We start from the raw sequence: 13,596 nt of genomic DNA on the forward strand, positions 1-13,596 counted from the left end.
GCAGCCATCATTAGGACTCCACATTCTCTAGAGTACCATTGACAATACCCCAGCAAGACTTGGTCTGGTGAGCCACAGCAAAAGCTGTGAGGCAAAGTAGTCTTTTCAAAACAGTAAATGTTTCAGTAAAAGGAAAGCAAGACAAGCAGAAAAGGCAGGGATGCAATCTGTGCCGATGGAGTCAGATAGGCATAGCTTATCTCAGATACCAAAGCTTCTGGAGGACCTAGAAGAAGTAGAGTCTGCCTCTCACACCTCACTCCCTGAGTGGTCTCTTTTAACCCAACCCTCATTTTCTACTCTTCCTTTCTCTGTCCTTCACTTCCTCTATTCTTGCTTAAAAGTAAAACGCAGCATTGTTAGCAGCAAACTTTTTCAGCCTACATGACATCGCTGCCTTGAAATGCCACTACACGGACAATCTGAATCTAATGAGCGTTTTCCAGTGTGCATTTTCAAGCAGGTAATCTTGAATTAGCCCATTGTAGTTTTCTCACCATGGTATAAGGATCTCTAGTTGCTTTCCATAAAGGCAGGCAGATTAGTAAATGAGGTCTCAGGGAAGAAAGCACTGCATCAGCAGGCAAAAAACTGGTCCCTCGGGAATCCTAACGACCAGGCAGAACTTCTTTAAAGGAGAGCAATGAACTAGAAGGAACACAAAGAATAAGAAACAGCCAGTGTATTTCCTTAAGGGACAGCACAAAGGAGGAATAAAGAGATACAAAAGAGAAATGTACACTCACAGAATAAAATGCCGAATTTAAAGTGCCTTGTGCTAAAACTAATGCTTTTTCTTGATTTGTTCCGTGACTGCTAAAGATACACTTAGGGGCGTTTTGGTGGGTTCTTTTTTGAATTCTCAAGCCTCAGAACCAGAACAGTATTATACTTTCCCTGCCTTCACCGGGTCTTTCCTGAAAGTGTTGGAGCTCTGATGGGAATGGCTGAGAATTCTTCAGACTTCTGAAGACAAGCCCCACATTAGGTCTTTGCGGACAGCCAGACTAAGTTTCAAGGAAACCAGAGGCGTGCTTAACACTCCCCCTCGCCCCAGACCTCCCTTCTCCCGCGCCCCTGCAGGATTCCTCCCCTCGCCCGCGGCGGGGGCTGAGCTGCTGGAGGTGCTAAAGCTGCTGGAGGTGCTGGAGGTGCTGGAGGTGCTGGAGTAGCTGGAGCTGCTGGAGCTGCTGGAGGTGCGCGGCTCCCTCTCGGCGGCGTTGGCCTGGGGCTGCCCGGCCCGGTGGGCAGCTCCCCGCCCGCGGGTGGGGGCGGGCAGCCCTCCCCGCCCTCCGTCCCTCCCTGCTCCCGCCCCGTGCGCCCGGGCCCGGCGGCGCTGCGGGCGGGGGCTGCCGCCTGGCCGGCCCCGCGTCCGCCGAGCGCCGCGGGGAGCGGAGCGGCCCCGGCCCGGCCATGGGGCTGCGCGCCGCCGGCATCCTCGGCTGCTGCTGCTGCCTGCTGCCCCTCGTGCTGCCCGCGGCCCCAGGTAAGGACACCGGCACCCTCTGCCCGCCGGGATCGGGAAGGGAGGCGACTTGGGAAACTTTTGGGAGTTTGCCGGGGCCGCGGGGCAGCGGCGATGACCGGAGCCCTCCCGGAGCCCCTGGGCGGAGAAGGCATCGCCAGCCCTCGCTCCAGCCAGGGATGCTGGTGTCGTCGGGAAGCTTTTCCCTGGCAGCGGACGGAGCGCGTTTCTCTGGCGCTGGCGCAGGGTGTCCGTGGCTGGCGGGGATCTTTCACAGGGATGCTTGGTGCAAATGCTTGAGCAAGCAAACAAACCAAAAACTGCGACTGAAATCTCTTCTCCTTAACTTACGTTATTTCTGCATGATTTAATGGAAATGGTTATTTTCATCCGGTGTAGGGTTGAAATGAATTCAGCACTTTTATTGTAAGTAGTTTTAAATGGATTTCTTTTTCTGACTGAAAGTACTTCTGTGTTTCGAGTAGTTCTGAAACAATGCATTTGGAGCGGCATCTCGTGAAACAACATCCGTGAATCTGCTCTGACATTACCCATTTAAAATGGTGTATAGGGACATTACATACACTTTTGGTGTGCTAAAGTAACTTTGTATTCTTTTGTGATTAATTCTGTATGTCGTTTCACTTACCCTACAGAAACATTCTATAACACGTTCCAGATTAGGTTCATTTAAAAATTTTACTATGCAAAAATGTGTCTGAAGAAAAAAGAAATGGAACATTTTACAGACTGGGATTTTTCAAAACATTGTAATGTGTATAGGATATGATACATGTGTATAGGGGGGTTTTGTGGTGATTTTTCTGGTTTGATGTTATAAATCTCTTCTTCCAGGCGTGAGCTGTAAAGCTGGCTGCCATCCAGAGAATGGATTCTGTGAATTTCCCAGTGAATGCAGGTAAAAAGATCTGTCAGACTGGGGTATTAGCACAGGAGTGGTCAGCTTCAATAATTCGTAGTCCTGGTAAGAGAGATAGAAACTGAAATGGTTTGGTCTCTGAAAATATGGAACTGTAATGAAACAGCACTGTATTAGGATATAGTAACTGGAAAGTTTGGATATTTAGATACCTGTTTAGTTTACTTCTTCCAGTATGAAGTATTTACATTGATTAGTTGGGTTTTTTTCTTGCTGAATGAAATAATTTTTTTCACATAAACAGCTTCTAGTATCCCAGAAGCACTGATGGTATGCTTTTGTTCAAATAGTACAATTTGGTATGCAAAAGTTTATTTATTGTGCATTTGTGAACCAAAAAGGGGGGCATCCTTGTAATTATGTTTATTAAAAATAAACTCTGTTTCTATCTTGTCTTTTATCTCTTTCAGGTGCCAACCTGGCTGGCAGGGTGCCCTTTGTAATCAGTGTGTTCCTTTCCCTGGGTGCTTGCACGGCAGCTGCGCCAAGCCCTGGCAGTGCATCTGTGAGGAGGGCTGGGTTGGCAGCCTCTGTGACATAGGTTTGCACATCCTTTTCTCTCCTTGAATGAGTGAGGGGAAGCAGCCCCATCTGGTGTTGGAGACACGCAAAGCCCTTCTGGAGAACTAATTTTAAAATACTGAATATTAGCTCCAGATAATGAGGAGATTCTGGGCAGCACATAAACCTCGAACTTCCATAATAATTTAGGCAGAAGCAATACAGCATCTTTTGTAGTTGGGCATGTATGTGAGCCAAGTGTAAATTCATTATATTTTAAACAGTAATTATCAGGGACAAGGCCAACAAACAATTGCTCCCTTCTTGTTGCGTAAGCCCTTCCAATCAAAATACAAGTTATCTTGTATATTTTAAATAATTTTAAATATTTATGTAGCACATTATATATATATATATATATATGTGTGTATGTGCTATTTTCTTAGTACTTCTTGAAAGGAAAACATTGTGTCTATTTTTTCCTTTACTTAACCCGGTGATGATTTAGTGAAGTAACAATACTATAAGTGAGAAAAAGCTCTTCCTAAACAGGCTGCCATTTCCCCCTCAGGTCTGAGGGAAAAGCACAGCTCTGGCTGCACTCTCTCACCCTTTTCCAGTCAGAATCAGCCAGCTTAGCATCAGCAAGCTGAAGAATTGGCCTTTGTTGAGGTAGTTTATTTTGGCTGACAAAGGCAAACGTTCAGTCAGAGAGATCTGACAGGATGGAAACCACATGAGCATCCAGGAGCATGCATTGCTCAGCCCACATAGCTGCAGCTGGGAGAGGACAAGTGTCCAGGGCCTCATTTTCTCTTCATGCCTTTAGGCTTTTGTTGTTATATGGCTCATAATTTATAGAGCATGCGAGATCTCCAATACATAGCCAAAGTCATGATTGATGACTGATTGAACTGCGTAAGAGTTTCAAGATGACTAAAAGAATCAGAAGGTTTAGGTAGGTCACATCCTTGCAGTGACATGGAATTTAGTGCAAGGTTCTCAGGTATTCATTTACTCATTTACTCAGCAGGTTTTGCAGCCTGAACTCACTGCCTGCACACGTGAGCAGAGAGAGGCTTCCTAAGGTCACTCCTGGTATGTTTGCAGGAGCTGTGGTAGCAGTGGAGACATCTGTGGTGCAGATGTGACTCTAAACTCTCAGATGTTGTTCTGGATGCATCTCACAAATGTGTTTGTACGTGAGACAGACACCTAGATTCTCATTACAGTTAACGAGGAGGAATGAGTCCTTCTCTGATCTACAATCAGAGATTTCTAAAGCTGCACAGAACAGTCCCCCCTCTGCCACCTTAGGAGGCTCAGTTCTGTTGCTTATCAGTGAATAAAAAGTTCCACATTTTTAACGGTAGCATCTTCATAGCTACTTCTAAAAGCTTTAGTTGCATAGCTGAATTTCCTAGTACTAATATATCCTTGCAGTTCTGAGCCTTGCAGTGTTTCCCTCTTGCAATTGCTACTTAGGATGCAAAATAATGCATTGAAAATTGAACCCACATCTTTATGAAAAGACATTCTTTTAACACATACTCATTAAGGAAGTCCTATAATACCAAAAAGGGTATCTCTTGCTTAAGTGCAGGAACTACTCTTTCTCTCAACACTCAGAGTCATCTCAGAGTCTTCTTTGCCAATTTAAATTTAGATCCTCATGAAGAGCTGCTGACAATTTTCAGCCAAAAGGATAACTATTTTTTCATCTGCAGTGATGTTGATAGTCTTTTATCTCAGTGGCTCTGCCTACTCTAAATGCGTTTTTTGCAGTAAGGGATCAAGAGAAGGGTGCTCCTCCTCATCTTCATGCTGTTGGAAAGTTGATAGAAATTATTATCCTGACAATAAAGGACTGAAACCTCAAATGGGTTATTGCTCAGCCCCTGATCCTATCATCCTCTGCCAAAAGTTGGTGTCAGTTTCCTGCCTGTATAAAGTCATTAGAGGTAGTTACAGTTAATTTACAGGTATCATTAAATGAAACTTGATCAGGTTAGGAAACAGTAAGGAAAAAACTAGAAGGGAAAACTGTGGAAGGCTCTGAAGTGCATTGGCCACTACAAAAAACTGAAATATTTCTAAGAGATATGCTCTTAGCAGTCTACTTGCTTGCTAAGCATGGGAGGAAAAAAGATTATTTGGACTGGTGATGATGCCTCTTCTTTTTTGTAGAAGAGTTAGAATATATGTATGATCTCCTTGGCTTTGATCATGGAACTTCCTTTCTGGAGTAGTTGTAGATCACCAAGTGGTTTGCTAATGCCTCTTGATTGTGTGGCTGTTTTTAATACAGGCAGCCTGGTTCTCAGTTCAGGCCAGGAATGACCTTCCTAGTAATTTAGAGACATGCAGGTTATGGGTTGGGCTTGATCCACTGTAAATAGGAGGGCAGAATCAGTGGTAGCATTTGTGACTATTATTGCAGTCACATGGACAGACAAGGCACTTGAAGGAAAACATCTGTGAGTTGGTCTTGGTGTTAACACTGCTGGTTAACCAATTTGCAATGGAGCCTGTCCAACTGGCTCCATGATGCCATGGCATCTTCTCATCTTGTGGAAACACAGCCTTGAAATCTGGTGTGTGCACCCCTGGAACCAGGCTGCACAGCACGGAGTTTCCCTCTGCAGCTGATATACACTGCACAGTACAGGAACCACATCAAACACTGGCCATAACAAAGGGAAAATCAATTGAGTCAATTTGTTTCCAGGAGAAAAATGAGTGCCCAGTCAGAGTGTTTGATCCAGCTTGCTAGATCAGATCTGTCAGCCTGTCACCCCCGGCTGTGCTGACAGAGTCGTGTTAGCGGGCCCATGACTCCTGCTGGAATCCTGGCCTCAATTGGGCTAAAAAATCAACACACAGTGTGAGCTGGGAGTAAATTGTCCTACTTGTCACCAGAGTGCTTTGCCAAGGCCACATGTTGCCAAACTCATCAGAGAGCACAGGTGGGGTCTCTAATGCCTGTGCTATGAATGCATGAGACAGGGGCTAAAAATTGTCCTGTGACAAACTACAACTGAGCATATCTTCCTCATAAAAACACTCAGTGATTGCTTCATGCACTGCAGCATGACAACTTTGTTTGATGGAACTATTAATTATGGGTAATATGATTGAGGCCACTGGTAATATACGTATAAGTGTAACATCCTGGTTTTGCATTTCCATCTGTTACCACTTGGTGGTTGTCCTTTTTAGATGTAAAATAAAATAGAGAAAATGGGCTAATTGAGGCTATTTATGTATCATGTTTTAAAAGAACCTGGTACAACACCCTTTTAAGATGTATTATGAAATTAAATACCTGACATAAATTATTGACAGTAATGTGTATATATACATACTTATTCATAGATGTATTTCAGAGAGTTTCCATGCTCCTGCATCAAAGTTCATGTTTTCTTCTCCATCAAAGTACATGCTTTATTAGCTGCCTTTAGAGTCAGTGAAAACAGCTGGCAAACAACACTGCTTCAAAAAACATTCAAGATTATTTTGGTCCTTGTGAAAATTGGAGTTTATACTTAAAGTGCATGCTAAGTTGTCCTGCAATGAGAACAGCCTAATGCATTAGGAAATAGAACCTTTTGTCCAGGGAAGATTGTATTTGAAAGCTAAGGCTGTTGTTTTCTGTGGTTAAAATTTTGCAGTACCTCATGATATCATCTAAATTTCATGTTGCTGTGGGAAGTAAAATATAAATGCCCTTAAATCCCTTTTCATCTTCTTAGAAAGTGGGCATATGTGTGTGTGAGGCATCAAATACCTTCCAGTCAGCACTTCTCTGCAGCTGTTGCAGTAGCTTGCTAAAATATACACTTGTTTGTTTATTTAGTTTTAATTATTTTAAAAATTCAGTAATCATTTGAGTGGGAAGTGGCTCAGCAGGGCAGTTGCAAAGAAAATGTGTGACTTTGGGTCCAGACGTCATACAGCTCTGTGTTCTGGTACAGTTATATAAGGGTTGAATCTAGCCCAGCCAGAAGATGAAATTTTAACAAATTTTTTTGTAAATTGATGATCTCTGTTTTTATGAAACATTTGTTCATAAGCACATAATGATATGGGCTGGGAGCAGGGAGAATTCCCCATTCCTGATTGCTTTATCAGAATTCAGCTCATGGAGAAGCCAAGATTGTGAAAGTATGGCTAGACTATCTAGAAGTTCTTTGTCCCACACTAATATTTTATTTCTAATACTACTTATTTATAGAATGGAGCAATTAAAACACATTTTGCAAGCAGGAGCTAGAAAGAGCTAGAAATAAGCTGAAATTCCTTGCAATAGTCGAACAACCTGAACTCCATTTTACCAAAGGGGGGAATAGATCAGAATTTATAAAATGCAGGATGAAGTATTGTTAAAGCTGTATTTTATTTGAAGTATTGTATAGCATTCACTAACCCTTTCTTATTAGATTAATCAAGGCCTGTTGGGTATTTTTTAACAGATATTCACCCATGTTCAGCAAAGCCCTGCACCAATAATTCAACGTGTATAGAGACTGGTGATGGAGGATATATTTGTCTGTGTGCCCAGGGATTTACGGGAAAAAACTGCCATCTCAAGAAAGGACCCTGCATTATTAATGGGTAAATATTGATTTCTGGCATGCATTTAAAATCTACACTTCAATTATTCAGAATTCTTTGCTAGGTGGAATTATATCTGTGTTAAAATACACAATGCTTCTGATAGTTGCTGATATTATCAAACTTTACAAATCTGATCTATTAATATTTTAAAGATTTAAGAGATTATCAGTGTGGCTTTCTGTGCACAATCTGAGTACTAAAAGTGCTAATTTGCACATTTTATTGTGGTGAATTTATGCCTTCTCATGATTTTCATAAACAAACTTGAAGTGACTCCTATCTTGTGTTCTCACCTCTAGTGAGGGATAATTTATACACAGCCCAATAAGAGCAGTAGTTAGCACAGAAGCTGTCTGCATGAAAACACCTGGCCCACCAGTCTGTCCTTTTTTCTTAACCAACATATGATAATGTGCCCATAGTTAAATAAAGGAGACAATCTCACTTCCATCAGAGCAGGGAGGACCACTGCTCTCTATTCTTTAAAAGAAATGGGATATTAAGAATAGCAGTGCCAGTAGGCTGAGGGATCCCTCCCTTCTGCTCAGCCTTGGTGAGGCACATGTGGAGTGCTGGGTCCAGTTCTGGGCTACCCAACATAAAAAGGACACAGCCATACTGGAGTGAGTCCAGTGAAGGGCCATGGATGTGATTAAAGAAAGGGAACATCTCTCCTATAAAGAGATACTGAGAGCTGGGGCATTTAGCCTGGAGAAGAGCAGGCTCTGAGGAACTTGTCCATTGTGTGTGAGTACCTGATGGGGGAAGCAAAGATGACAGAGTCAGACTTCTCATAGAGGTGCCCAATGAAAGCTCAAGAGGCAATGGGTACAGGCCAAAGATCTTACAGGAGAGTCACTAGTAGAACTGCTTGAAAAAAAAGGAAGACCTTTCAGTGCTAGAGAAAATGTGAATTTGGGTTTCTGTTCAAATCTAGAAGCATTTGCTGTCATCTGCTCATCAAAGTTCTGATCCCATAAATATACAGAATGCATTTATGGTGGATACAAACTTGGTAAATCTATGACCCTAAAATCACAGTTTTCTTTTAGGAGATTGCCTTCTTGCTCTCTAGCTCTATATGGATACCTCTGGTTCTCTTTTTGCTCAGTGGTAGATAATTATGAGTTATCAGATCTACTTTATGACTGAATCTTCTTGAATATTTGTACACTCTTGTTTAAGGAATATTAACATCTCTCACTCTCTCTGGCAAGAATTGCCATTCTTTCACAACTTCATGTCATTAGAATTTTTTGTCATCACCTTTATTTGGGAGACACTCTCACAGTTTTTTCTGGGTTTACTTTCAGCTTCTAAGATAGCTACTCTGATTTGACTATTTTTATTCATTGACAATGAGGAAATTTAAGTTCCTTGAAAGAGCCATGATCAAATCCAAGCTACTTGCCTATTGTGGGGGATGTGGATAGGTTTTCTGATTTTCACCTGTAGACCAAATATTTCCATAATTCAGTGTAGACATATATAATAGTTATCCCAAAAAACAGGTGAGTTCCAAAAACACAGCATCAACAAAATAATAAAGATTAGTTGCTTGTACTTTCTTAAACACCTTATAACCATTTAAATTGCTGAAATTCCTTTTTTTGTGCTGGCACTCTGTTTTTGGGCTGAATGCTGATGAACTAGCCTGGAAACTGTGAAAAATTTTTCTGAAGAAAGCAACATACTTGAAGTAGTGACTCTTTTTCTCTAGGAAGCTGTCTTTTTCAGGAAAATGAGTAGCAGGCTCTGCAAATCTGCATTTAGTTCAAAAAGACAACTGTTGCCAGCATAAGCACTCCATGTCTGCTAATAATTCACAGTCCACCAGAGAGTGCATCCCACATTGTAGAAAGAGACTGCATCAGATGGTGCCATTTCATTCACATCTCAATTCCTCTCTACCTCAGTGGTAATGTTAAAAATGTTGATATTACTGAGCATTACTGCTGGCTTCTTAGTTAATATTCACAGATGGAACCAGGACAATTCACAAATCAAAGTGTTTATTCTAGTCTGCTTACATGTATCTGCAGTAGTGACCTCTCTGTGATGTTTGGAGGTTTCTGCTTTGAAGCAGAGCAGTGAGTGGTACTTTCTAAAAGAAACCAGGCTATCTGAAAAGCAGAGAAGAATGGTATGGAATGCTTCCTACAACTAACCCTTCACGTACAACACCTTGCTGTGTTAAATGCCAAAAATGCAAAGTAGAAGATTTTATTCAAGGAAATTAATATTAAGGCTTTATTTATTTAAACATATTTAAAATAGACAAATGCAACTCTTTTAGTAAAAAATAAAGAAAATTTTCATAATCCTGCATTTTTCCCCTTAACTGTTTTTGTTTCAATATTTTACATCTCTGAAAATTTCAGAAAAAGGAAAAAATTCAGAACTTATGTTCTCCAACAATTTCTTCCCATTTCCCTAGAAAGTACTGAAATTCAACCCAGCCATGAAGGTCCAAACTTCTACACATTTTCCCATCCAAACCAGCTTGTCCAATTTTCCATGGTACCTGTAAAGCTAAGAGAGGGTGCTAGGTTCTCCAAGACAGCCATAACCACTGAAGGACTGTATAACTCCAATTTCCATATTTTGCTTAAAAAGACATCATGCCTGGTTAATATGTTGAAATTCCTCACCTCAAGTTATCACTAACAATGTCTATGTCAAATACTGCTCCCAGACTTCCAATATGTTCTTTTAGGGCTTTTTACCCAGCCAACATCTAAAGAACAGTACTAGAGGACAGAGCAGTTAATGTGGAAGCTGCAGAAAACAGACAGATGATTCCTCTGCCAGAATGTTCAGTCTCTCCTGATGGGTGGCTGCTGAGTGTTTCAGTCCCCAGTGAAGCCAGAGGTTCTTGGAGCAATCTCTACCAAAGGTAGTCCCAGAGCAATGGTGGCAAGCCCAGCCTTGTTGTGATCAGGGACCATTTGTAGACAGGAGTTTACACCTCTTTCACAGTCGTCTCAGCCAGACATCAACAGATCTTTTGAATCTCTGTGTCCCACCATGGAATTCCACAACAGCCTGTTGCCACTGACTGCTGCATATGTGAAATGTCTGCAACTGGAGCTGTGATCTTCATTACCCCTGGGACTTTGCCCTGGAAGTGGGGAGGCCTTAAATGACAGCTTGGACTTTCAACTATCAGACAGTACTGTGCTGTATGTCTTCAGGGATGCACAAGTATTCAGAAAAGTTTTGTTGTCAAAGAGATTTGTCCTAAACTTTGCCAAGTATTTTTCATATTTTACAGAGTTTTAAAAGCTTTGCTGATGTGTGATGAACTGCCATGAAAGTTTGAGGATTTGAGCTTTATTTGTAAACCTGGGACTCAGGGACCCTTGTTAAGGGTTAAAGGACCAAGTGCACTTTGCACAGATCCCCTGAATTGAGTCAGTGGTGGCCTCATCTTTTGGCATTACACTCAGTAAGGCACAGTTGCATTGTAAAGATAAAAAAGATCTCTCAGTTAATTTATGTCACCTAAAACATATTATCAGGCTACTAGTTGGGAAGTACTAAAAGAGTTTGTAGAAATACTTGGTTTCCTATGGTCCTGCTCTCACATTACAGCTGTCTTTGCCCAGGCTGAAATTCTCTTATTGATATTTTTTGTTATAATTGTATCTATCAAAAATTTTGGCTGAACAGCTGTTTATAGGAAAGTGTCTGTTTGCTTCTAAATTGTTTGTGTCATGGAACACAGACAGGCAGAATAAAAACAATCAGCTTTATGCCTAGCTGCTATGGCACTGTTTTGTTCTGCCAATACAATATATAGATTGTTTTAGGAATAATCAGGTAGAAAGGAAGCAGCCATGGCTGCTCATATCTTTGTTCTCTCTTGTATGAATAGTTGCTCTGCTAAATAGATCCAAGCATATAGAAATAGTGGCAAGCTTAATTTGAATAAGTGTTTGAAATAATTTAAAATCCCTTCACAGCTCATTGGGTTGAATTTATATACTGGTGTACTAATCCTGGCCAAAGGGTCAGCAGAAGATATTATAATCTGTATTGACAATGCTGTTGAACAAACTCATTTTTTATTCAGCTTGACTGACTTCAGTGGATTTGCATTTGGAATTGGCTCTTCTAAAGAAAAATAGCTCATTTTATTATATAAAGTGTTTCCTAATAGTTTCTTCCTTTGAACTTCAATTTTGTCTCTGTGTTTGTCATGTATCCTAGTTCTCCCTGCCAGAATGGAGGAACATGCATTGATGACAATGGTTTTGCACCCCATGCTTCCTGTCTGTGCCCTTCTGGTTTTGCTGGCACCTTCTGTGAAATAGATAGAGACGACTGTGAATCCAACCCGTGTGAGAATGGAGGAACATGCACAGATGTTGGTGTGGGTTTCAGCTGTTCTTGTCCCCATGGCTACACAGGGAAGCTGTGCAGCAGCCGTGTCACTTTCTGTGCAAGTGGCCCATGTGAGAATGGAGGCACTTGCAGTGAGCATCCCCAGGGAGGGTTCGAGTGCATCTGTAAACCAGAATTTGTTGGCATGACCTGCAGACATCCCAGCAAAAACACAAGCCTCTCTGGAATGAATATGGAGACAAAGCATATGCAGAATTACAAGCCACCCTCAAAAGCTCACCATAGATCAGTGCATCAACAACAAGAAATCCTGAAAATAACAGTGAAAGAAACAATTCAAAATGCAGATCCCTTAATGAGTAGAAGCCAGGTGATATGTTTTGTTGTGCTGGGCTTGCTTACGTGTCTTGTTGTCTTGGGTACAACTGGGATTGTTTTTTTTTCAAAATGTGAAATGTGGCTTGCTAATGCCAAATACAGTCATCTCCTGCGCAAGAAAAAGAACTTTTTTCTGAAGTCTAACAATGGGGAAAACCTCTCAGTTAATATTATCTTCCCAGAGAAGATCAAATTGACTAATTACACTAAGAACTACACTGCCATCTAGGCCCTTGAAAGCCAAGCGGCATCTTGCAACTTTTCATAGCAATATGTAAAATTTATTGCCTGTGTTTGGCCTCAGTATTTGTGTGTATATTTGCTGTCAATTGTTCTGAGTGAGAATGAAGAAATGTAATGTATCTGTCTTGCTAAGGATTTTTTCATTCCCCAAAATAAAAGAAAAAAAAAGTATTAAAAAGTAAGGAATGTTATTTTAATTTCTCTTCAAGGCAGCTACTTTTTGTAAAATAAAAAATAACTTATCACTGCAACTGTATTGCAGCTTTCTTGTATTGTGCATAGTTCATTTGGCAAGTACAGTACTTGCAAATTACTCAGTAATGCTTTTTTTAAAAAAATAAACAGCAGTTAAGGGCTACACTGGTTTATTTATTCATTTGTAAACCTTACTCTACAGCAAGGTCTGCAACAAGTGTCCATGCTGGACTCGTTTGATATCTGATAAAGTCTTTAGAAATTGCAACCAGCAGGAGCAAATTCACACTGATATCTCACCTATTCAGTCAGTGTTGCTATTTTTACATGCTTATAAGAGAGATTCTGTGGAATCTTAGAGGTCTTTGGGATATTAATTTCAGGTTAAAGGTCTCTCGCTTGAAAACCCGCATCTATAGATTGTTCTATTTATCTATTTTAAAATGTTAAAAAAGTGTTCAATGTCTTTCTTTTTAGAGACCTAGTAGAGATTAAAGGATCAGATTCTGACTTTTCTATAAATACTCCTTAAAGACCTCTGCTGAGTGAAGTATCCTTCATGACTGTGTCATGTGGAGAAAGGAAAAGATGTCACGTGTCACCTGAAATAGGACAGCTGCTTTTAATTCTTCACTTCTGCTTTTTCGGTCACATTTCAAGGAGGGAACAAGGTTTTCAAGAATCAAAAGCAGCAGTGGCAAATAGGCACGGGGTCATGAAAGCCATAATATTGTCGGGGGCCTGAGGGCAATAAGAACATTTAACCTCCCTGAGGAGCCTTGCCTGGGCTCTCGCACACCTCCTGCCCATGGGACCATTTTGGGTCAGCCCAGTACTGCAGGTTCTGGTCTGAGCTGGGCTGTAGCCGTGCTGGGCTCCACCTCTGCCTGCGCTTGGTCCTTGGACTACC

The 13,596-nt window shown here is 41.3% G+C and overlaps 1 protein-coding gene across 1 annotated transcript; it reads left to right on the forward strand.

The window, feature by feature from the left end:
• Positions 1-1,132: 1,132 nt before the first annotated feature.
• Positions 1,133-12,845, forward strand: DLK1 (delta like non-canonical Notch ligand 1). The gene is made up of 5 exons (XM_030950403.1): positions 1,133-1,486; positions 2,321-2,384; positions 2,816-2,946; positions 7,379-7,520; positions 11,736-12,845. Exons 1-5 carry the CDS (start codon positions 1,414-1,416, stop codon positions 12,475-12,477), a joined length of 1,152 nt encoding a protein of 383 aa, XP_030806263.1. The 5' UTR covers positions 1,133-1,413; the 3' UTR covers positions 12,478-12,845.
• The last annotated feature ends 751 nt before the right edge of the window (positions 12,846-13,596 follow it).

This window comes from Camarhynchus parvulus, chromosome 5 (genome assembly GCF_901933205.1).
Source record: "Camarhynchus parvulus chromosome 5, STF_HiC, whole genome shotgun sequence".
Taxonomy (NCBI): Eukaryota; Metazoa; Chordata; class Aves; order Passeriformes; family Thraupidae; genus Camarhynchus; species Camarhynchus parvulus.